We start from the raw sequence: 24,386 nt of genomic DNA, 5'->3' as shown, positions 1-24,386 counted from the left end.
GAATTTTGAGTAAAGTAAATTTTTACTTGTATATTGTAAAATTTGACCAAATGTTGAGTTTTTACGGACAAAAAAGCGATGTATGTATTCTAAAGTTATGGTTAAGGCCCAATATACGATAAATCGCAACTTAATTTTCTTTAAACCCAGGTCGCTCACTCCTTTCAATAACGTCATAAATAAAAAATCGTCGATTTTCAGTTGTGCATGTTTTCGGAATGCCCAGAAAATGTACTATATCCCAGCAAAAGTGGCATATTTTAAACTTAATATCTACCCGCTACAGGGCAGAAAGTGTTGTTTTTGCATTTTGAAGAAAAGGTATTGTTTAATTACTTTTTCAAATATACTAAATATTTTTCAAATGCTTTTACCTAAAAATATCTGTTGCGCAGTAAAAAGTTCAATAAGTGGCTTGATATTTATTTTTAATACATTGTATTATATTTTTAAACTATAAAAACGTTCTCCTGAAAAACCAAGTTTATTGGTTTATGACGTTCTTGAAAGGAGTGAGCGAGGTACATAATTGACAAATTGACGCAATTGTTTTTTTGTTAAACAACATAAACATCGTTTTTGTATTGAAAAAATGTGTTTTTCTTCGAAATAAACATATGTTTTTGAAAAGAAAAGACTCATTGAAAGGTCAGGATTTTGAAAAAAAAATCTTCAATATACACTTAAAAAATGTCAAATTCCAATAAATATCCTAAAATCTGATGGTTTGAAAAGTCTACGTAATCGGAGGGCATTTATGACTAGATGTATGGATAAGAGGAAAGCGAGGAGTGTATGTCAGGACAGAAGAGTCTGGCGTTCTATCCTCTTTGCCCACCCCTGCGGGGTAACGGCGTGATGGCAGTGTCCGTAGTAATAGTAAAAAAAAAATCGCGCAGAAACCCGTCCGGCCACTAGCGCGGCCGATCGCATTCTGAATTTGAACGTTTGAGATCTCACCCTTCACGAAGTAGGGGAATAATATAAGGTGAGGGGTATTTCGCGCGGACGTAATTTCCGGGCAGTTATTAGTTTCGAGGGTTAAGTGCGTAAATGTCAGGTTCATCCAAAGCCTCTAATTCGAAAGTACCCTTGTCACGTTCCGTCAACACTCGTCAGGTTTATCAGCCGGGACACGAGTGCCGAGTACTAAGTATTACAGCAATGCAAGAGCCGGGAAGCACTGAGAACATGGGATAGTGTTGGGAGGACTGTTTAATTCAACCGAGTGCGTCGTTTACACAGCTTAATGGGTACTGCATGCTAATATTGTTTGGGTTTTGTCGCCACCCCCAACACGTTTTAATGAGTCAAGACTTTGTGCGTGCTTTCAATTTCAGTACATACTTTGTTTCTTGTTATTTGTGACACGGCTGTTCTAAAGGGTCCGTCTCTGTAATATTGTAATTGGCGCGTCTGGCTTCCCTGGTTCGTTTCCTAGAGTTTTCAAAATGAATATTAAGTGATATTTTACTGAGGATAGCCTGGAACGACTGGTTGTGATCGGTAGCCTGGGGCGGAAGAGAGGGAGAGGAAGATCCCACACGATTGACCGATCAAGTTAAGGCAGATAGATCCTCTGATCTACAAGAAGGAAGAAGAAGAAGATAACACGTGTGATGTTATTAGTACTTGCCTACTGTTTGGTCTGATCCACATTCTCCATAACTGTGACACACTCGCTCGCAACCGAAGTCACATCCTTGGAGGACCATTACTGGACTACGAGAATGTGAAGCTCCTACCACCAAGACAGGTCGTGAGCTACATGACTCACGTAGGTCTTGAGAGTGAAATATGATGCAGATGTCATAATAGACCTGATATGGTCGCAGTGACATAAGGGGTGCAAGATCCCTCGACTTCATATATAAGTAAAAAATTGATCTGATTATCGGTATGTGCAAGTACCAACTCCAGAAGATTTATAGCTCGAGAGCTAATCCATCGTCTTATTACTCGGCTTCTCTTCCAATCTGGGTCAGGTGTCTTGTTATGTATCTCCCACCTCCTCGGAATACAAGGGAAGGTACCCAAGTACCTACTCAGTACCTAACTACCCACCCAGACAGTCCCCACCACACCCCTCGTTTCTGAAAATAACTCGTACGTCAGACCGAGTCCTCGATATCACCAAAACGTTACATTTCCATTATAAATGATTTTAACTAATCAGGAATTCTAGATTGTACATGATTGTCACGTTTTGGTGCGATTTAATGATTTAATATTTGACTCACTCCTTTCAAGAACGTCATAAATCAAAAATCGTCAATTTTCAGTTGTGCATGTTTTCAGAATGCCCAGAAATGTACTATATTCCAGCAAAAGAGGCATATTTTTAACTTAATATTTACCCGCTGCGGGGCAGAAAGTGTTGTTTTTGCATTTTGAAGAAAATGTATTGTTTAATTATTTTTTTTTAAATATACTAAATATTTTTCAAATGGAGAAAAAACCTTCAGGTTTTACCTAAAAAGATCTGTTGCACAGTAAAAAGTTCAATAAGTGGCTTGATATTTATTTTTAATATATTGTATTATATTTTTAAACTTTAAAAGCGTTCTCCTGAAAAATCAAGTTTTTTTATTTATGACGTTCTTGAAAGGAGTGAGCGTTTTGTTTAACACAGGATTGGTCACGTTTTGTCGCAACTTAATTAAAATTTCGATAATATACAGTAAACAGAACAGATTTGCATTTAAAGGATTTTTTTGTGGAATGTTGGAAATGTAACTTTTTGGTGAGGACCTCCACAACTGTCAGTTCGCATTCAGTAATCTACGTTATCGTTTTCAGCATTAACGAATTACGAAAAAATGTTCAATTGGAACGCTTTGAAATATTGTACATATTTGGGCTGTCGGGAAAGTTGATTCGTTCGGCCGTACAGATTTTTGTTTATTTTATTTATTTCAAAATATATAACATACATAAGTCATTTATACATATCGCTCACTCCTTTCAAGAACGTCATAAATCAAAAAACTTGATTTCTCAGGAGAACGTTTTTAAAGTTTTAAAATAAAATACAATATATCAAAAATAAATATCAATCCACGTATCGAACTTTTTACTGTACAACAGATCTTTTTAGGTAAAACCTGAAGGTTTTTTCACCATTTGAAAAATATTTGCTATATTTACAAAAATAATTAAACAATACCTTTTCTTCAAAATGCAAAAACAACACTTTCTGCCCTGTAGCGGGTAAATATTAAGTTTAAAATATGCCGCTTTTGCTGGGATATAGTACATTTTCTGGGCATTTCGAAAACATGCACAACTGAAAATTGACGATTTTTGATTTATGACGTTCTTGAAAGGAGTGAGCGATATGATATTCCCGATGAGTTAATTTCTGTTTCTCATTTTGGGACATGGGATTATGGTTAACAAGACTGGAACATAAATAATAAAGTAATAAAAAAGTTTTTTTTCAAATAACCAAAACTAATACATGGCAAAAAAATAAATAAATAGGCACAATAAGCACATTTAAAGGAAATAAATGAGATAAACATAAGGTAAGAAGCATATATAAAAAAAACAAATGAGAAAATATAAAAAAATGAGAAAATATAAAAAATGGGAAATAACAAATGAGAAAAAAAACATAAGGTAAAAACAAAATAAGAAAATATGACTTATCACTACATATATACATATTTTTCCATAAAGTACCTTCTCAGACCACTTATTTTGGATCCCCGAATGGGTTTTATTTTATATATGTCAGGCAGCTGGTTAATTTTATATCTGTATTCGCAAATTCCGTTAAATTTTTACCTTGTAACGATAAGTCCATAAAAACATTACATATAAAAAAATTCAGCTTTTAAACGGTTAATGTTTTGATAGTTCGGCGCTCTACGCTAACACGTGTCTACGTCGCTCGTGGCTCGTAGTACGTACTGCCCTTTACTGTTCCCGCGAGGTTACGGTTACGGGACGTAGTATTCGAGTAAAACGTACAACGTAATGTCAATATACAAACGTGCAGATACTGTGCTCACTGCAACTACGTTCGGAGAAACTACTCTCAATGGCGGCTGACTGCTGAAGTCAAATATAAGCGTTTTTTTTTATAATAACGTAAAATTTTTGCTTGTGCAATTACGATAATTTGATTAAAAACCGGTAAATGCTGTTTAAAAATATCAGTTTTTGGTTTATTTCGCACAATAAACGTAAGTTTATTCCTTAGTCCCGGGTAATATTGAATAAATATTAGAGTGAAAAATCACTTATATTTGACTAACCCCCAGCCCCATTGGGTATCGAACCCGGGACCTCCAGCACGGTAGCTAAACACGCTCACCATTACACAACGGAGGCGGAAATATATATATATATATAATTAAATATAAATATTATTTAAAAAAAGGGCGTGCAAAAACACGTCCGGCCCCTAGCGCGGCCGTCGCGTTCTAAATTTGAACGTTTGACATCTCAGCTTTAAGTCCTAATATGACTTTAACTAGTTAATGTACATATTTTTCTTATTTTTGCTATCTAAGATATTTTTTAACGCATTCTTGAAAATAATATTTTAAGCAACGTTCATGTATTTTTTTTAAATGTCACACAAATGTAAAACAATAAATAAATTAGAATGTTTAATTCACATAAATATTTTACATTTCTTACTATTTTTTAACAATAATTTTATTAATTTTGCTATACAACCACTCAGTGGTGAGAAGTTATATACTAAAATAACTATCTTTTGTAAAAAAAAATAAGTATAAAAATTGTGAAAAAAGTAAAAATGCTGTAAATGTTAAAAATATTATAAATGTTTTTTTTTTTTACCATAATATCTGAATTATTTAACGCAATTGCTTCCCTAAAGATATAAAAACACCTACTGCAAAATTTTATTATTATTAAATTATGACAATGCCGTATAAAAAGTTTATTTAAAATAAATTTAATAAAAAATACAATTTACATATATTTTTAAATCAAATTACTCATTACTATGCTTATGCTTTCAAAGTCCCTAACACTCTCAGCGGGGCATGTAAGTTAATACTTATTGGTTTGTACAATATTATACCTTAGGTGACAGTGGAAGGAAGGCTAGTAACAGTTTTAGGGGACCCCAGCCCCCTAAAACTGAAAGGAAATCACCAGCACCGACAGGCCAACCCAAAGCCCTAACATTACCATAACTAGTTACTCTCCACATTACAGGTCCTGATCCCTCACAGAGTGGGCGACCTGTACATCTACGAGCAGCCGCAGAGCCTGTTCCCGTCGCCGTCGCCCTCGCAGAGCCACCTGTCGCTGCACCAGGCGCACGCCACGTCCCCGCGCGCGCACACGCCGGCCGACACGTACGACGTGCCGCGCGCGGCTGTGCCGCTGGCGCCCATGTCGCGCCAGCAGTCCGCGCAGGACTGGTACGACGTGCCGCGCGCGCCCGTGAGCCTCACGCTGCTCCACCAGCAGCAGCTGACGCCCTCCAGCAGCGCCAGCTCGCTCACCATGGACTCCGTCTCCTCCAGCAACCGGTACACGCCACTCTCCTCTTGTGCCATCCGCACCGGCCACAAAATCTTCACCTTTTTTCAAAATCCTATGGATTGGTCCACAGCTGCAAATGACACCTTCGCCACTCCGGTCTTTTTTAGGAAACCCTTTTCAACTCCTCGTACGTTAAACAACCCGTGTCCTCGTATAAGTCGCAAATATCGGTAGTGTAAAGGCAAAGGGGTATATCTGTCTCAGACCAAATTTTACAGGAGAACAAAAACAAACTTGTGAAATTAAATATTTTGTTCGGATGGCATATGTACTTATCTTAATAAAACTAAATAATTATTGCAACTACAGCTATATCCTTTTGCTAGATTATGGAACACACTATTTTAGACATTTTGTGGAACAAACTTAGAAAATGAAAAATTTGACAGATATACCCATTTGCCATTACACTACCGATATATCCGCGACATGGGATCCTCTGGCGTTTGTTCCCTCTATTACCAGGTGCAGGAAACCCCCCTGTCTCAACACGTTACCGATCCATTTGGCTCACCTCTTCGAGATAGTCGCGAGTAGGTGCTTTCTTTCTTCGATTAATCGTACTAACTCATAGTTCGAGATGTACTCTTTCCATTATATCCCTAGCATTCTTCTATAGGTCAACATCTCGAACGCATTCAGCATATTCAGCCTATCTTGTTCTATTTGAATCTGGATTTTCCTAATTAAGTTATCTCCAAACCTAAAATTTAGTGGTGGTAAAAGTCTATCTAATCGAAGGGCATGTATGACCAGATGTATGGATATGAAGAAAGTTAGGAGTGAATGTCAGGACCATACCCTATCCTGTACTAGTCGAATATAAATTTTCCAAATATTGTTTCACAAATCTCGGTTTGTCCTCTCAGGAATCATTTATATTGACATCTCATCATACATGAAGCGAGTCTTTATACGAGAATATAATCGTCATCTATTTTCAGATGTCAATATAAATAACTCCTAAGTGTACAAACCCAGATTTAGACACACTCAAAATGTTCTGGACATGATTTTTACATAAAAAAAATTTGCCATCAGATCTTCTCTTGCCAACATGCCGGATTATGACATTCCCAAATCCCGAGGGTCTAACTACACGTCCAACACCTTGAGGAATCACAGTCCCAACCCGAGTCAGACTTACGATGTACCTCCTCCGAACCCGCAGCCTAAAGAACTTCCCTTGGAGTGGAAGGAAGCTCTCGATATGCTGGAGATGTTGCAGTCAGAAGCTACTGACGCGATTTCTAGATTATTAGGTAAGATAAACCAGTAGAGATTTAAATGAAAACTGTAAAATACACTGAGAATTATTATTATCCAAAATGTTAGTAATGTTAGTGTATAATCACTCACTGAGATTTTAGTCTATCGATTTTAATCCGTACCCGTTTTTTCAGCAGGACAATCACTACACCAGCATCCAAACAGCAATACACACCACTAGCATAACACTATTCTTCTGTGCGTGTCATGTCAGGTCCCCCTGACGTTGACTATCACTTGAGAGTAATTGTCCTTGTCGTGGGCGGCTCTAAATAGCACCTCGACAATCCTGATCTCCGTCAAAACTCATATCGGAGCGAAGCGATCTGTACACAGGACTATTAATTTTTCTGGATAGCACTATTTACATCTTACAATTTCGCAAAATATTAATTACATGCGCTTTTGGTCAATCTGTGGACCAACATGTACTAAGGATCGCAGACTAACAAGCAGTTAAGGTCAAAGTTTGAGATGCACACTGCATGTTGCAAAAGTGCCATAGAACGAGCGTCAATCTCGAGTGAAGAGTTAAATGCGAACTTTTAAAATACATAAAAAAAATAACACTTTCCTTATCATTCATCGTTCACTTATTACCACTTAAAATTTTGTGGTTAAGTGGTATTACACAAAGTGAATGATGAATGATAAGGAGAGTGTAATATGTATTACCATACCACAAAGGTAGCGATGCTTTTAATATACAAAATACATGAAAAAATTGTTTTATAGGTTTTGTTCGACCCGACTGGCGGTCGCACGCTGTGATGAGTAATCAGCTGCTGGATGTGAGACTCGGCTCCTTGCGGCTTCGTGCCGCTCTTCACGATCTCACACAATTCACGGAAGGAACACTCGGCAATGCAGCTAATGCACACGACAAAGGTAACTACATTGTAAATTTCATAGTTGGGTGGATGCTCAGCTGTGAAACTGGAATCGTTGGTCCTCTCTCTCTGGTCTCAATCCTGCGGATTGATCTGTAGCAACAGATGACATCTCTTTCGCCATTCCCGCCTATTTTTGAAAGTCCTCTTCAGCTCCTCATACGTCAAGCAGCTCATGTCTTTGTATAAGTCGCTTAGGTATTCACGGCGTGGGCGTCTTCTGGCGTATATTTCCTCCATCGTCCCCTCTATTATTTGGTGCAGGAAACCCTCTTGTCTTAACTCTTGGTCGATCCATTCGGCGCGTCTTTTGGAGATAGTCGCGAGTAGGTGCTTTTTTTCCTTGGTCGTTGGTTAGGTTCCCGCAATTAAATTTGTATTTGTACTGGCTCAAACTTCAAAAAAATATTTGCTTTACTCATTTGTTTTACTACATTTTCAACCAAATACCTTTATATGACATATCGCCCACTCCTTTCAAGAACGTCATAAATCGAAAATCGTCAATTTTCAGTTGTGCATGTTTTCGGAATGCCCAGAAAATGTATTATATCCCAGCAAATGCGGCATATTTTTAACTTAATATTTACCCGCTTAAGGGCAGAATGTGCTGTTTTTGCATTTTGAAGAAAAGGTATTGTTTAATTTTTTTTTAAAAATAAACTAGTTATTTTTCAAATGGGGAAAAAATCTTCAGGTTTAATCTAAAAAGATGTGTTGGACAGTAAAAAGTTAAATAAGTGGCTTGATATATTTTTTTAATAAATTGTATTATATTTTTAAACTTTAAAAACGTTCTCCTGAAAAATCAAGTTTTTTATTTATGACGTTCTTGAAAGGAGTGAGCAATATGAGATTTGTCCAGTCAAGTGAGCAGTTCTGTGGAATGATTTTTCGGGGATGCACTCTGATAGTGGAGGTTGTAGCATTGTCAGGAATAATGCGATGACTTTCTTATAAATAAATTAAACCAAAAAAAAAATTATGCTCAACTAAAAATCAAATGAATAACCTTTAAAAAATGCTTAATGAAAGATCTACAATGGTAGAAAATATGAAATAGAAGATATGATGTGAATTTCATTAAAGTTGGTTAGGCGGATTTTGTAGTTTTCACTAGTTCAAAAAAAAAGTTTCAAGAAAAAAGCATAAGAAAAAAATACCAAATTTGTGTGGTACATTTTCACTTCGCACTTGGTCTCCAGCAATCACTTTTAAATTCTGAATTTTGGCACGATTACACTCTGCAAAGTATTATTAATTAATCTTAAAACGAAATTTAAATCTCAGGGTGGTGTAACTTTATTGAAAATTTAGCTAATAAGTCTTTCAGTTTCAGTTTTAAACTATATGGCTGCCATTTTGTTCCAGGTTTGTCCATCAAGCTGCGTCCACTTGTCAAGGCCTTGAGAGATGCTGATATACTTGTTAGTAATATTATCGAAACTTTAGACGCTTTGAATTGGTCGATAGAACATCTCTGTAGATCCGATGACCGTCAGGATGACACATCAACCAACGGAACTCCCGACGCACTCGACCAGCTCATAGCTTGCGCTAGAGCCCTCACCGAGGATGTTCGGCAAACGGCTTCCTTCATTCAAGGAAACTCCATATTGCTATTCAAGAAGCCAAAATCACTTTCGACAAAGGAAAATGGCGTAATCGGGGAGTGGGTCGAAGAATACGATTATGTAAAGTTAGAATCGAGAGAAAGTGTGGATAAAAAGCATGCGGAAATTAAAGAGTCTCTTCCGTATGAACTCAAAAAATCGTTTGACAATGTGATAAAAAATGCCGACTATTCTACCACGAACATTCAGTTGACCGACTGCAATATGGCTCCGAGCGATAAGCAACTCGTCTTATATTACGCAAAGCAGACTGTTACTTATTTTAATTATTTGACAACAGCGATAGACGCTTTCTTAAAAACTGTCGAACGTAGTCAGCCACCGGCTGTGTTTTTGGCTCACGGAAAATTTGTCGTGTTGAATGCGCACAGACTTGTTTATATCGGTGATACTGTACACCGGAACATCGCAAACTCCGAATTCAAGACTAAAATCCTAATATGTTCTAATGGCTTATCGGATGGCTTGACAACCACAGTTGCTAAAACAAAAAATGCAGCGTCCAAATTCCCCAGTGTGTCGGCCGTTCAAGAAATGCTCGATTCTGTAGTTGATGTTTCAAATTATGCGCGAGACTTGAAGAATTGTATGATACAGGCAGCTAGTCAACCTTAGCTTTTGCATATTTTTAAAAGTTTATGGAAACCTGCCGGCCCTTTCTTGATCATTGTTATAGTATGTAGTTTATTTGGTTATATCTATTATTTCATGTCCGCATCAGGATCAATATGAACTAAACATTTTATTTATCGGTTACATTCCTGCATTTCAGGTACCATTGGGTAATAGTAAATCCATATCAGAGTGAGAAATCACTAATGTTTATCATGACTCCTCTGGGAATCGAACCCGGGACCTTCACACAGTAGTAGCCAAGCGCGATAACCATTATACTATGGAGGCGGAGAACGGGCTACTGACACTTACACAACCTAAAATTTTCTTCCAATACATACAATATATGTATATGCATATTATTTTTTCACATCTCATCAAAGATGAGGAAGAATATGGAAGTCAAGTCATTTATGGGGCTTACGACCATCATAGGCTGGTTTAAGTGATCACTTTACACACGTGTAACATTCACCAATTCTGCCCATTATTGACAACCACACTACTCAAATTCACTCCTATAATTGGAGATAATCCAGATTTGTGAACAAGTGTTTGGACACACTCAAAATGTTGTCAGTATATATGCAGTTTTATTGCATTTTTTAATTAAAAATTTAAAGTACCAATGTAAATTAAATTTTGATTAGAAAGATTTATATATATTGCATATTATGTGTTTTTAAAATATACTTATATTTGAATAAATGTTACTGATGTTTTTACATGTAATTAAACTAAAAACAGGATTATCAATCACACATTTAACTATTTGTGCGCCACACTGATGGAAATATAATATGCTTTACGAACATGTTGACAAAAAGAGAGTAGTACATACAATTCTAGTAACTTTCGGCTGTTATGGTATTTGCATTAGCTTGCGACATTATTTAACCATAAGATAGGTACCTATAATAACTAATGTCTGACTTAAAAGATGATTTTATAAATGTGCTCAATGGTATTTAATGTGTAGATTGTGTAGGACTAGACTATATTGTAAATTGATGATAATGCCAAAGTACTACTTTAAGCCAACGAAAATTGTTAAATAAATAATAAAACACCATTTTCATTGCAGTGACTTATTTTAAAGTAAAAATATTAAATATACAATTTAGTATTAGCAAAAAATATTGTGCTGAGATATTAAAGAGTTAAAAAAATGAAACAACAAATTGCCCCCTTTAAAGATCGCCAGAATCGTAAACAAAAAATAGGTAATGATCATTTTGGTTTAGTAAATCTAATTAAATTAAATATACGCATGGTTTGGAAACAAATCATACACTTCGAAGAATTCCTTGGAGTGTTCTTGGATGGCCCCAAAGTGGGAAATTTTTTACGATCAAGCATATATGTATGTATTTCGAGCAGATTTACTAAAACAAAACAATATACCTACCTGTAGTTTATGATACTTTGCTAGAAAAGGGTTGAAATATTCCCTTGTAAATGAGTGAGTCTTTTTGAAGTTTCATTACTTATGAGATGTTAACGAGACTACATTATTACATGTTTACGATATCACAGTAATATAATTTAACATCGTAATATTTCTTGTGATTTATACACTATATTCTACATGCTTTGATAAAATATACATATTTGGTACATATTGAAATGTAAAAAACATATTTATAATGAATTTTTGAAAAATGTACATAATTATTATTATTTATACTAATAAATTAGATTAAGAATTGTAATAGTATGATGCATTTTTGTTATGTTATTATCAATAACCATAAGAATAATATACAATATAAATTTATATAATTTAATGTAGGATATGTATAGGGATTGCAGGTAGAATAATAAATATATATAAAGTATATTGATAAATGCGTAGCCGCTTCTGGATGTCTAATAAAAATGTTTTAGATATTTATGTATGTATATTCGTTCAATGAAAATAGGCCTTATTTTAAAATGTAAATAAAACAAAAGAGCTCATAAGTTCCTCGAGAAATTTGGTATGGATTTATAATAAGAGTAGTTGTCGTACTCAAATATTGGCATTTTTATTTAGTATACACCGTGCATATAGCCTGCATACTAGTAATAAAGTTTGTATATATATAATATAGAGTGAGATCATGTTTTATATATTATTTTTGTTAAGTTTTCAATTCTGTATTATTTATCTTCAAGCTGCGATTTTTATTATAAAATCAAATATACAGACATATTTTTATGTGCTACGATTAAACAAAAATGGTTAGAATTTTACATATTTGCCAGATGTTCTGTTGATGAATAATATTATATATGTGTACATTTTTAGTACTGCGAAGTCAAGAAAAACCTGGTGTCTATCCAATAGGTATGATGAATGTGTGTACTTCAGATTCTAGCACTGCCAGCGCGTATATAGGCTTTGTAAACATACCATTTCTAGCACAATATGCAAACTATTTACGATGTATTTTATTCTATAGAAGTATAAAATATATTATTACAAATTGAAAAGTTTTTTTCATTCTTCTGAACCCCAACATATTTTTTTGCAATGGCCGCTTTGTATGATACCTATCACATTTCCATCACTAAATATCACTGTTACATACATACTTTTGCAAACCTTTTTTGCGTTCTCGGATGTGACGATTTTGCAGTTGAAAATCTGTATGCCAAAATGAAGGCATATTCATAATATCATGGTTTGAGGGCGCATCTTGAAGTGTCTACAAGTTTGTCATTTTGTCGTGATTTGTAAAATAGCATATTTTTTTTTCTACAAACAATCTATTTGTATTTTGAGATATAAATACACCACTTGTACTGTTAAATACCCATAAAATTCAGAAAATGTGGTTTGATTGGATCCTTGAATGATTTTGTCAATTATTTGGGTTTCCCATAGTTTTGAATTTTTTAGCACATGATTTAAAAAAATAAAATTAGCAACTAGTACAAAAAACAAATGTGCATTAACAGGCAATAATTGATTGAAGAGAAAAACAAAGTACCACTTCTACACTGCAGACTGCAAAATAAAAATTTCTTCCATTTTTCCAGACTAATTTTGTTTTTTTTTTATGTTGTTGTTTTTGTTTCTACAAAGGTACACAGCTAAACTGCCAGTAAACAATGGAATCCTGTCCTAATCCAATCCTAATATATGGAAGTGAAGCATGGAGTTGGCAAAAGAAGGATGAAAGTAAACTGAATGCAGTCAAAATGCGACGCTCAGACGAATGTGCGGCAAAATGATGTATGATAGATGTTCGAACGGTGAAATAAGGAAAGAATGCGAAGCTGAAATGAGCATTATCGATAAAATTAAAAAAAATTTAATATTATTTTTTTTCCGAATCATCTCAACGATGGTTTGGACATGTGGAATGAATGAGTGAGGAAAGAACGATAAAAAAATCATAAGCTGAATATAGAATATAGCAGAAAAAGGAGTAGAGGAAGACCGAGGAAAACATGGTATTATCGGGTATGTCAAATACTTGAAAGCAGTCGGGTCAGGAACCGAAATAATCGGTGGGTATGTATGAAAAGGTGCATGAATGTGGAAGAGGCGAAGAATAAGTAATAGGTGAGTACTTGCCTACGTTTATTTCAGGATATCTTCTAGGTAGGATTTGTACCATAGACAATTATTTTAGTCTTTGGTAGAAATCAATAAAGCTGTCAAAGCGGTAGTTTGTATATATGTGTGTATGATCTGCCGATTTTTTTATGTCAAGTTGAGGTGGTTGACATTTACTTGATTCACAATAAAGACAATTATTGATTAGTTAATCCTTTTTTACATCTATCAACCGATTTATCGGAATTTTTGCTTCAGTTTTCCGATTTTCGCTTCCTTTAAGTTGGTAGCGCTGATTAAACAGTCTGGATTAGACGATTTCAAGGACTATAATTATTTAAACCGTCTGTTATTGCGCTAGACCGGCTCTTTCCGCGATGTTTTGGAGCCGCCCTCGTTTATTGACTGCGAAGTAGTTTGTGGTTACTGAAAATTGAACGAAAAAAGCTATTCCCTGCAATTCGTTTTTCTGTTTCGCACTTTTTCCTTGCCGCGTCTGATTGAAGTATGCTATCAGAAATTTTACTGTTTTCATTCGCTCTGTTAGATAACGGCGCATTACTTTTTATACTAGTGTATTACGTTATAACGCTTTCGGATCTGGAGTGTGATTACTTAAACCCTCAGGAGTGCTGTGCGAAATTGAACTACTGGGCGCCGATCAAGCTGTTTGCGCATGGACTACTATCGGTTCTCCTGTTGTTAGGCAGCCAGTGGCTGCTCACCCTGTCGTCCATACCGCTACTCGTTTACCTGTTGCACGAATACTTCAACGTGAGGAGGGGAAATACTGGCATTTACGAACCAACCGAAATACACAACAGAGATCAAATTTGGAGACATACGAGAGATGTGTTAATTTACCTCTTCTACTATCTATTGTTCTTCTTCATCTATTTGTATTGTCTGATAATAGCTCTGTTGAAGGGCGATCCTATCGAAAGGCACCACGAGAATACCATTATAACCGAGCTCTAAATCAAATATTCCCCTTCAGGATGGAAAACAATTCCTTGAATACATATTTGGATAAAAGGAAACTTCTGACCGTTAAAATGAAGCCTTTCAGGCATTATCAAGTGATGACTCTCAAATCAGACGCAGTAGAAGATACGCATGTCCCGGGATTGAGCAGCGCCTACTTGGTTATGACTAACTACGTTATTCTTAAAAAAATACTCGGCAGTTTGACTTGCTGGCAGGACCTGAAGCTGGCATCCTTGGTGTGCAAGATGTGGGCCGATGTTACGCGCAATTTACAAAAGAATTATCTCGCATTGAGGCCCTCTGTGTTTTGCTTCTATACTCATCCTAACGGGTTTATATTAGAAAAGGAGGATATCAGAGTGGAGCCGATGTTGATATTGGCTTTCGCGAACCCCCGGTCCCAGCGGTCCTCGTATCGCTGCGAACTGTTCCCCGACTCTCCGTGCCAAGGAAATTGCGAACAAAAACACAAAAGTGAGTTCATACGTCATATTTTTTAATATTTTCAATGTCCTCTATATTTTTAAAATATTTTTTTAAAAAGGAATAACCCGCAAAGCCTCTGTTTTAAAAGCATATCTGCAGGTAGGATAGTAAGGATAGGGAAGGTAAATGTGAAAAATACATCACAAACACCCAGACCAATTGAAAATGTCGGGTTGTGGTCCCGTGGTTAGTGTCGCGGACTCTTAAGTCAAGAGTTTCTCGGTTTGAACCCACTCTACCACAACTTGATACCTATTTCTAATAATGAACCGCTTAGGCTCACAGAAATAGTATGAAATTGAAATATTGATTAAAAATAAAAATAGGGCAGAGTTGAAGAAAATATTGCTGCTAGAATGTCGAGTTGTTGATATTGAAGATGTTTAACCTGTCCAGGAGTACAGACCATACATGTATGACACTTATATTCAAAATGGAACTTGTACTGCCATCTGTGGTTGTATTTCAACAATATAATCACAAATCAAATCATGTTTACTTGTGTAAATAATAAATTTATTCTAGAAAATATGTTGCTCATATCGCTGACTCCTTTCAACAACGTCATATATCAAAAATCGACATATTTCAGTTGTGCATGTTTTCGGAATGCCTAAAAAATATACTATTATATCCCAGCAAAAGTGGCATATTTTTAACTTAATATTTACCCGCTACAGGGCAGAAAGTGTTGTTTTTGCATTTTGAATAAAAAGTATTGTTTAATTTTTTTTTAATATACTAAATATTTTTCAAATGGAGAAAAAACATTCACGTTTTATATAAAAAGATCTGTTGCACAGTAAAAAGTTCTATAAGTGGCTTGATATTTATTTTAAATTCATTTATTAAATTTTTAAACTTTAAAAAGGATCTCCTGAAAAATCAAGTATTTTGATTTATGACGTTGTTGAAAGGAGTGGGCGATATGTAATTAAAAAAAAGTTTTAAAAAAACAGCAAAAATAACTCACTCTCCAGATACAATTTTGTCTGCAAAACTCAATCCTGGACAGGTTAATTATTTGTTATTTTTTGTTTTAGTGATGGACTACATTTTTGCTACTTTGTCATATCCTAAACATGTCCTGACTGGAGTATGCTGTGCCCAGTCTGTCTACTACCCCCCAGTGACTAATAAAGACAAAATAATGGAATCCGTAATGTTCAATGCGCACACTGCTACCAGACGTAATATTATTTTACAATATAAATTCTCAATTTGCCTAGTTTTGCAAAATTCTTTATTCCGCAAATTTAAGTTTAATTCATTAACACACTAAAGATGGGAAAGGTATTTCTATCCGTTGGTTCGATTGCTGCTTAAGAATGGGAAGGGTATTTTTACGACCTTCTGCGCCGGCCTTATTTCAAAGTCAGAAAAGAAGGAATTACATAATTAATGTTTTTATATGAATATTATGTACAAATCTCTTTGTTAAGGTCTAACCATAAGTACATAACTATCAAATCCCGTCGCCAGCGGTCCGCAGGCGTAAAAAACACCCGTCCTTAGTGTGCTAAGGAGGGCCTTGTTTACCATCTCTGAACTTTCTATTATTTATAACCCCTATTACATTATTTTGCATCTAAAAGGATATGAAAGAACTCAAATACCGGGTATCGTTACAAAAAAAAAAGAGTTTAGTTTTTAAATAAGGTTTTCTCTATACTAGTAAAAGTTTAAAAAAAATCTTGAAAGCCCTTTTGGCTTTTGAAGATATTCCTATCTCACGCATATTTACTTCCAATGCACATTCCTACGCAACATTTTTGCATTTATTGTTGTAAGAATATTCTCAAACAAGTTTATGAGGCGAATGTAGTTAGAAAAAGAAGCAGAGGAAGACCGAGGAAAACTTGGCACAATCAAGTACGTCAAATACTTGAAAGCGGCCGGGTCAGGAGTCGTAATAATCGTCGGGTATGTATGAGGAGATACATGAATGTGGATGAGGCGAAGAATGTTTGCAAAGACAGAGTGGTGTGGCGTTGAGTCTCTCTGCGTACCCCTGCGGAGAAGCGGCGTGATGGTTAGTTAGTTAGAATATTCTTTTAAAAGGATTTTAATCCAGTTATCTCTTGAATGATTGATTAGACGGTCGCTCTGTGTTATTACAGAGGCATTCATCGGTGGTATCAGCATTCCGCGTATTCCGGGAGTTGATGTCCATCAAGTAAGCTGTCCCAAAAGCTCGGCAGACACTGATGGCGAGTTTGAAGTTGTTCAGAAGATTATGGAAATCATGGAAAAGCAAATCATAAAATGTGTTTTGGTATTCACTGGTAACCAGTTTCCACATTTGGAACAATATCTTCGGGGAATTATTATGCTGATCAGAGAAAGGTAATGTTATTACATATCGCTCACTCCTTTCAAGAACGTCATAAATCAAAAAACTAGATTTTTCAGGAGAACGTTTTTAAAGTTGAAAAATATAGTACAAAGTATGAAAAATAAATATCAAGCCACTTACTGAACTTTTTACTGTGCAACAGATCTTTTTAGGTAAAACCTGACGGTTTTTTCTCGATTTGAAAAATATGAAGTATATTTGAAAAAATAATTAAACAATACCTTTTCTTCAAAATACAAAAACAACACTTTCTGCCCTGTAGCGGGTAAATATTAAGTTAAAAATATGCCTCTTTTGCTGGGATATAGTACATTTTATGAGCATTCTGAAAACATGCACAACTGAAAATTGACGATTTTTTATTTATGACGTTCTTGAAAGGAGTGAGCGATATTTAGCATCTTTATACTTTTTTTTTATTTTTCAAAAAATTTATTCCACTATAATCACTCATATTTGACGGCTTAAAATACGCTCAGATCATTTTAGATGCTGTGGTGATGGTTAGTCTCTTTAACCTTTCCCTCCCGGTGATATGTATTTACTACAACTCGATTTTTAAAATATAATAGATACGGGTCTCAGAAATTTTGTATTCCTCCGTTGTATAGTTATGTACAACAAAAAAATATTAAAATACAAAGTTATTCATTTGCAGCGACAAAAAAAAATAATTTGTGAAAAAATCGGGGATAAAATCACCAATACACAAATGTTTCGCAGTGTGTGCGTGCGTGGCGTGCTTTGTATATACACGCATGTCTTAGCGTGTTTACTGCGTCAGTAGTGTGCGGATCGTCGTACGCGGCGGACGTGTCGCTACGCTAGCTGTTGCGGCTACTTGCAATGTATTTTTTTCTCGTTTTCAAATATGTACTTACCAGAGCAAAATTGTTACTACGGTCAATAACTATGGTCAGTAAAAGCAACAAAGAAGTTTTTTTAGCGCCGTAAGGGAAAGGTTAATGCCAATTTCTGTATTATAGACAAGGTTGCACCTTTCTCTGTCAGCAGTGTTGTGCATCGAGTGTATTATGTTGTGAGTGGCCCTACACCTTCTTGGTCATATGTGGCCTGGGGTAGTATTTTAAATGCCAGAATGAATAAAATGAAAAATATGGGAAAAAAATGCATTTCACTACATTTATGAAATGTGAACAGTTGTCTATGAAAAAAAAACTTTTAATTATATAAGAAATGCCATCCCGGGGTATTTACTACAACTTGGTGCCTCACATCTAAGTCTTGTTGAAAATTTTAAATATAAGATTCAAGCAGTTTGATATATCAGCTTTTGTATCTCTAAAATAATTTTTCGCCTCCTTGGTGTAATGGTTACCGTGTGTAACTACCGTGTTGGAGGTCCCGGGTTTGGTTCCCAGGGGGGGTGAAAATGAATATTAGTGATTTTACGCTCTAATATTAATTTAATATTACCCTTGAACGGTCCCCGAAGCGCAGGAGTGATCTCCTTGCCTTCATCTGTTAACGAGTGAGATGACACGGCGTCAATTTGATGCAGTGCCCTATGCACCATTGAGTGTGTATATGGGTTAGGAGAAAATATTTTTTTTAAATATATTAATTCTTGATGATTTTAATGCGTTACACATTTGTCACATTTACAGAAGAAAAAATAAAGCATATTTTTATTTAGCAACTTAAAAACAAGAATTTAGAAGCCACATAGCTACAGTAATTAATTACCCCATGATATGTAGTTCTTCTTTATTTCTTTTTATTTTACTTCATGGTAATATTAACACAAACCTAACTTCTGTCATTTAACTAGGTTTTTCAAATTCTGAAAACATTCAAAGGCAATTATCTCAGCTTGTCAATTTTTGGCTTGCATGGTTTCTGCATAACATGGTCCAATTATGTGTAAAATGAAAAATAAATAGTAATTATTATCCTCTGTTGGTCTGTTACTGTTGAATTAAGTTAGCCCGTAATTGAATTATAGGCAAAGTTTGGTTTGGGCAAACGGCCACTGTAATTGAAGTTGACTTTCAGCCAAACGGAGTATAGTCCGCTGGCGCTGGGCGGCTGCCGGATCCACTGCTCCATCAACGACAACTACAACATGTCCTCGGGACGAGATGGGAAGAGAATAACGCTCTTGCTGTTTGCTGTTGACAAATACCCCGCGGAGCCGGTGCAATTTGACGTATTTTCCTCGGTATTTTTGGCAAATGAGGATGTCGAGCCAAAAATGGATGAGGTAAACCTTAATTTTTCAAATCAATGTGATATTATCTATCTAACCTGATCAGCTGCTATTTTTTCATGATAATAATTCTTTTGGATTATTTATAAAGTGCCATTTTTGTAAAATACTACTTCAAAGGAGAGAGGTGGTATCATACATGATAAAAATAGTGAAGGACATTGGTAATATAAATCGAGCTAGGACACAAAATACCAAACCCTGTTCTAGTTGAACGGAAGGTCTGCTAATGACAGTCAACAGTCCGTCTTCTCTCGAGGAGTTTTACGTGGTTTCCTGATTGGCCCACACTAGATTATCCCTCCTGTTCCCAACACAGATTCAAATAAAAACATACTTATTTAGTTAAAAGAAACAAAAATCCACTTTATGATCCATAAACCTTGTACATAATAAACAAAGTAAATGATAAATACAATTCCCATCTAAAAAAAACCTCAAGGGCTCTTATACAAATATGGATTATAATATGATATATAAAAAAGTTGTCGATCATGGATAGAATTGGTGAATGTTACACGTATGTAAAGTGATCAATCAAATCAGCCTATGATGGTCGTAAGCCCTGTAAATGGCTAGAGAAAAAAAATATCAAAAAAATAACTCCTAATTGGAGATAATCCAGATTTGTGAACAAGTACCCGTTTGGACACACTCGTAATGTTGTAATTTCATCATTATATTATTTTTTGACATCTCATCAAAGATGAAGAAGAATATGGAAGTCTGGGCATTTACGGGGCTTACGACCGTCATAGGCTGGTTTAAGTGATCACTTTACACACGTGTAACATTCACCAATTCTACCCATTATTGACAACCACACTACTCAAATTCTTGGAAGTTCTATATATATGAACCAATTTAGAAACCTTGTTCATGAATCACTAGAACTTCACTAGAGACATCTATTGGTGAGATGTAAAGAAGCTTTTTATTAAGCAGAAACTCTTATATTAGTATGTGAGATCCGAATCCTGGATTATAATCACACACATGAGAAACGCCAGAAAATACCATTTTCATTTTTATTATTGAGCTTATAATTTGACCAGATAATTTATTTACAACATTTTGAGTGTGTCCAAATCCAGATTTTGTGAACAAGTATTTGGACACACTCAAAATGTTGTTCATCATTATAATTTTGTTTCAGTTTGCCACTATTCCCAGGAGGGAGCACAGCGTCTGCTTCAAGCTAAGCTGTGTCGGGCGGGTGGATCTGGATGAGCTGGAGTTCCAGGTGTTCAACGAGGCGTTCCCGACCACCCCGCAGGTCGGCTGCTACGGGCAGCAGGAGATAGGAACGGACTGTTACCCGCCGGCCCCCAACAGCGATCCGGACCCGAGCTACAAGTCCCACAACGACTGGGATGGCCCATCCAAAGAAATATTCTTCTCCTATTCGACCGTCTTGGTTATTCTCTTTTGGGGAAAGTCCCTCTCTAACCAAAATTAAATAATACTTATCCTTTATTTAATTTCCGTGTTTTGCTGTTAATTTATTCTTAATATGTTGTTAATTATAAATAAAACCTTAATTTATGATTCTGCTCAATTTATTTATTTCTTTGACACTAAATTCCTCTTAAGACGATATACGGCTGTCCAAACTTAAAACACCGTAAGGGACAATTTTTTTATAGTATGTTTTTAAGTAGAATACTCCAAAAATGAAAAAAAAAACCTACTACAAAAAAAATGTCCTTTACTGTGTTTTGAGTTTGACAGCCATATATCTGTCACATAAAATATTGTAGAATCATAAATTATGATTTATTTCATATGAATTGTAATAGATTTTAAAATTTGGTAAAGTAAATGTCAATTCAATTAATAGATATCGTTGATAAGCAGGTAAAACTGCTTATTCATCTTAACCGTTTAAGTGCTGAGATGTTTTCTTATACGTATATTGAAATTGCTGAAGACTATTTTCTCAAAAATGATGTAAGGGTAAAAATAATATGTTTTTACTATGCATTTATATTTTTCTTTAAAAATTAGTAAAATTTGTTGATATTATTGACGAATCAGAACTTTGAAATGCGCACGCTGCGACCACAACCTCCCAGCTCGACTGACAAAACACTGTGAGTTTATTGATTGCCGTGCTTTTGGCACGCTTTTTCACCAGTCGATATATCGCTCACTCCTTTCAACAACGTCAAATATCAAAAAACTTGATTTTTCAGATCGTTTTTAAAGTTAAAATATATAATAAAATGTATTAAAAATAAATATCGAGCCGCTTATTGAACTTTTTACTGTGCAACAGATCTTTTTAGGCAAAACCTGAATGTTTTTTCTCCATTTGAAAAATATTTAGTATATTTGAAAAAATATATATACAATACCCTTTCTTCAAAATGAAAAAACGACACTTTCTGCCCTGTAGCAGGTAAATATCAAGTTAAAAATATGCCGCTTTTGCTGGGATATATGTAGTAGATTTTCTGGGCATTCCGAAAACATGTACAACTGAAAATTAACGATTTTTGATATATGACATTGTTGAAAGGAGTGAGCAATATGGATTCTCAGCACTGTAACGGTTAATAATTTGATTTAGCAGTTTAACTAGAAGTCAACGATATGTATTTGAGAAATTGGTAAAATCAGCAATACTCCAGCAAAGCAAACCTTGCCTAGTATTTTTTGATAAGCTCTGTATTTATTTATTTTAATTTAATTTATTAAAGTTAAAACTTTTTCATTGTTAAGTAAAAAGTTGTCATCTTAGGAACTAAGCAGCTATAAAAAAAAATTGAGTCCATATAAAAAATTAAGTGTGGCTCTCGGGTAGTACTGATAATGGAAGATTCATATGCAGTCGCATTTATTTATCATTAAATTTTATAATAATTTATGTAAACTTACCATTGTTTCCGAATCACGCTATTCTTATAAATCAGTATTAAATTATAACAAGAGTCTTTTATTTATTTAGAAGCATTTATCAAAATAAGTTTCATTTTATTGAAGTACTATGATATTTTATTTTTGAACTCCCATTTTAAAGCTGTTAAAACCTTGATGTCCATTCTTATAATGCAGATTAAAATTGTTTTCAACCGAGATTTTTATGACAAATTTTTATACCTATATCTTTAGTAATATTATAACACATTTACATCCTTTCTTTATTTACTCTATTCAATCAGTTCATTAAGCAATATTGTTTTTTCAGTAATTATATCTTATATTTATAACTGTACTTCCAATGCCAAAGTGGCAGATCTGCTCTTTCCAGTTTACGTTAAAAATGCGATAATAAAGACCCAAAATGTAAAATATTTTAATTATCCTTCTTCTAGCTCTTATCCACATCTAATGGCACATAGGGCATTGTATCCTATTGATGCAGTTATATCTTGATTGTTAAATACGCGAAGGCGCAACGATAAGTCCTGCGTTTCAGGTTCCAGTTTCAGGGTAATAATAAATAAATATTAGAGTGAAAATATTCAACTAACCATCCCAAAATATAGTTTTTAGAGACATTATTTCCAATCTGGAACTAGTTTATTAATAATAAGAATAAATATCTATTAAATTTCTAACCTGAACATCTCAATATAATGTTTAATTAATAATCAATATTTTAACAAACTAAGGATGGGAAAAGTATTTCTAACCGTTAGGTCGATTGATGCCTAAGGACAGGAAGTGTATTTTTACCTTCTGCGCCTGCCAAATTTCAAAGTCAGAAAAGAAGGAATTATTTAATGTTTTTTATATGAATATTGTGTACCAATCTCTTTGTTAAGGTCTAAACTATATGTACACAATTATCAAATCCCGTCACCAGCGGTCTGTAGGTGTAAAAAAACACCCGTCCGAAGTGTGTTAATGATGAATGGAAGATATTGGAATTATCTATGTGCCAATTTGCATTTTTGCTTGGTATTCTTATTTACTTGGTAGGTGATCTATAATCTCTCTTGCATACATATTGATGTTTGGTGTAATACATATATGTTCTAGGATTAATTCAGTGTCTCAAATAAATGTTGTAATACCAAAGTAGTATAAAATGACTTGAAAAAGGTGATTTTATAGCAAAGAACAAAATTCTACCATAATATTTGTTCATCGAAAAGTTATAAATGTCTTGATGTTTTATAAGCATCTTAATGCGTCTATAAATGTCTCATTTTATATAATACTCGTAAATATGAAAAGCTGATGTTCATCAACTGAAAGAAGTTGCTTAGTTATAGAAAAACTTGTTACTCGGTTCAACAACTTTCCAATCTATTAAAAAATGTCCACATTAATTGCCAGTTACACTGACATCCTCATTTGATGAGAATCTTCCCTATGTCCAAATTTAAAGTTTGGGACCGAGAGGGTGGTATCACGGGGTCAAGTCTGGAATAGGGTAGATCAATAGGTAGTCAATTTGAAGCCTAATTTGTACAATTCTGGCATTGTGGTGATCAATTTGTGAGATTGTGTGGTATCTCGCTCGATCCAATCATCTCTTGAACCTGAACAATGCATCACTTCTGGCAGTAATTTGGCATAACCTCGAAAGATGTCATTCTGTAGTATTTTACGAAACGAAATGAACTTAATATTGTAAATGTAATGTAATCATAAATGTATTTTTTTCTATGATAAAATTATACACAAAGTATAATTTTTTAAAATTAATAAATTTCATGGGACGGCACATAAAACATATAAAATATGTACTTTTTTTGTTGTTATTTGTATCTAATAAAGTTTATGCAAAATTTATTGATGTTCAACATATGTTAAATATGTAAGATCACAATTTCGACTATGTCTCAAGAAAACTTTTACACGCTTTATAATGCCAAAGTCTACTTTT

The 24,386-nt window shown here is 34.7% G+C and overlaps 3 protein-coding genes across 3 annotated transcripts in view; all 3 read left to right on the top strand.

Annotated features, from left to right (window-relative positions):
- Nucleotides 1–11,109, top strand: part of p130CAS (Serine_rich_CAS and FAT-like_CAS_C domain-containing protein p130CAS) — a 124,918-nt gene extending 113,809 nt beyond the window's left edge. Inside the window, exons 4-7 of the mRNA XM_088259955.1 lie at nucleotides 5,200–5,519; nucleotides 6,574–6,794; nucleotides 7,537–7,689; nucleotides 9,063–11,109. Coding sequence (XP_088116081.1) covers nucleotides 5,200–5,519; nucleotides 6,574–6,794; nucleotides 7,537–7,689; nucleotides 9,063–9,940 — 1,572 coding nt within the window. The 3' untranslated portion in view covers nucleotides 9,941–11,109. The remainder of the gene's footprint in view (nucleotides 1–5,199; nucleotides 5,520–6,573; nucleotides 6,795–7,536; nucleotides 7,690–9,062) is intronic.
- Nucleotides 11,110–13,994: 2,885 nt separating this feature from the next.
- cnir (cornichon-like protein) lies at nucleotides 13,995–14,465 on the top strand. Its single transcript, XM_088259905.1, has one exon. The coding sequence runs from the start codon at nucleotides 13,995–13,997 to the stop codon at nucleotides 14,463–14,465; it is 471 nt and encodes a 156-aa protein (XP_088116031.1).
- Nucleotides 14,466–14,485: 20 nt separating this feature from the next.
- On the top strand, nucleotides 14,486–24,141 carry LOC148309559 (uncharacterized). The gene is made up of 5 exons (XM_088259895.1): nucleotides 14,486–14,948; nucleotides 16,004–16,150; nucleotides 17,081–17,306; nucleotides 19,333–19,540; nucleotides 20,703–24,141. The coding sequence occupies exons 1-5, from the start codon at nucleotides 14,486–14,488 to the stop codon at nucleotides 21,003–21,005; spliced, it is 1,347 nt and encodes a 448-aa protein (XP_088116021.1). The 3' UTR covers nucleotides 21,006–24,141.
- The last annotated feature ends 245 nt before the right edge of the window (nucleotides 24,142–24,386 follow it).

Source organism: Brachycentrus maculatus, unplaced genomic scaffold (assembly GCF_059751285.1).
Source record: "Brachycentrus maculatus isolate JH-2025_06_01 unplaced genomic scaffold, ASM5975128v1 h1tg000121l, whole genome shotgun sequence".
NCBI classification, from domain to species: domain Eukaryota; kingdom Metazoa; phylum Arthropoda; class Insecta; order Trichoptera; family Brachycentridae; genus Brachycentrus; species Brachycentrus maculatus.
This window is presented reverse-complemented; position numbering and strand designations above follow the sequence as displayed.

What these genes read in the sequence shown, in the direction of transcription:
- cnir (XM_088259905.1), top strand. Translation starts at nt 13,995, where the DNA reads ATGCTATCAGAAATTTTACTGTTTTCATTCGCTCTGTTAGATAACGGC.
- LOC148309559 (XM_088259895.1), top strand. Translation starts at nt 14,486, where the DNA reads ATGGAAAACAATTCCTTGAATACATATTTGGATAAAAGGAAACTTCTG. An exon ending in ATTATGCTGATCAGAGAAAG is followed by an intron (nt 17,307 to 19,332) that starts GTAATGTTATTA and finishes GTTGACTTTCAG; the next exon opens with CCAAACGGAGTATAGTCCGC. An exon ending in TCGAGCCAAAAATGGATGAG is followed by an intron (nt 19,541 to 20,702) that starts GTAAACCTTAAT and finishes ATTTTGTTTCAG; the next exon opens with TTTGCCACTATTCCCAGGAG.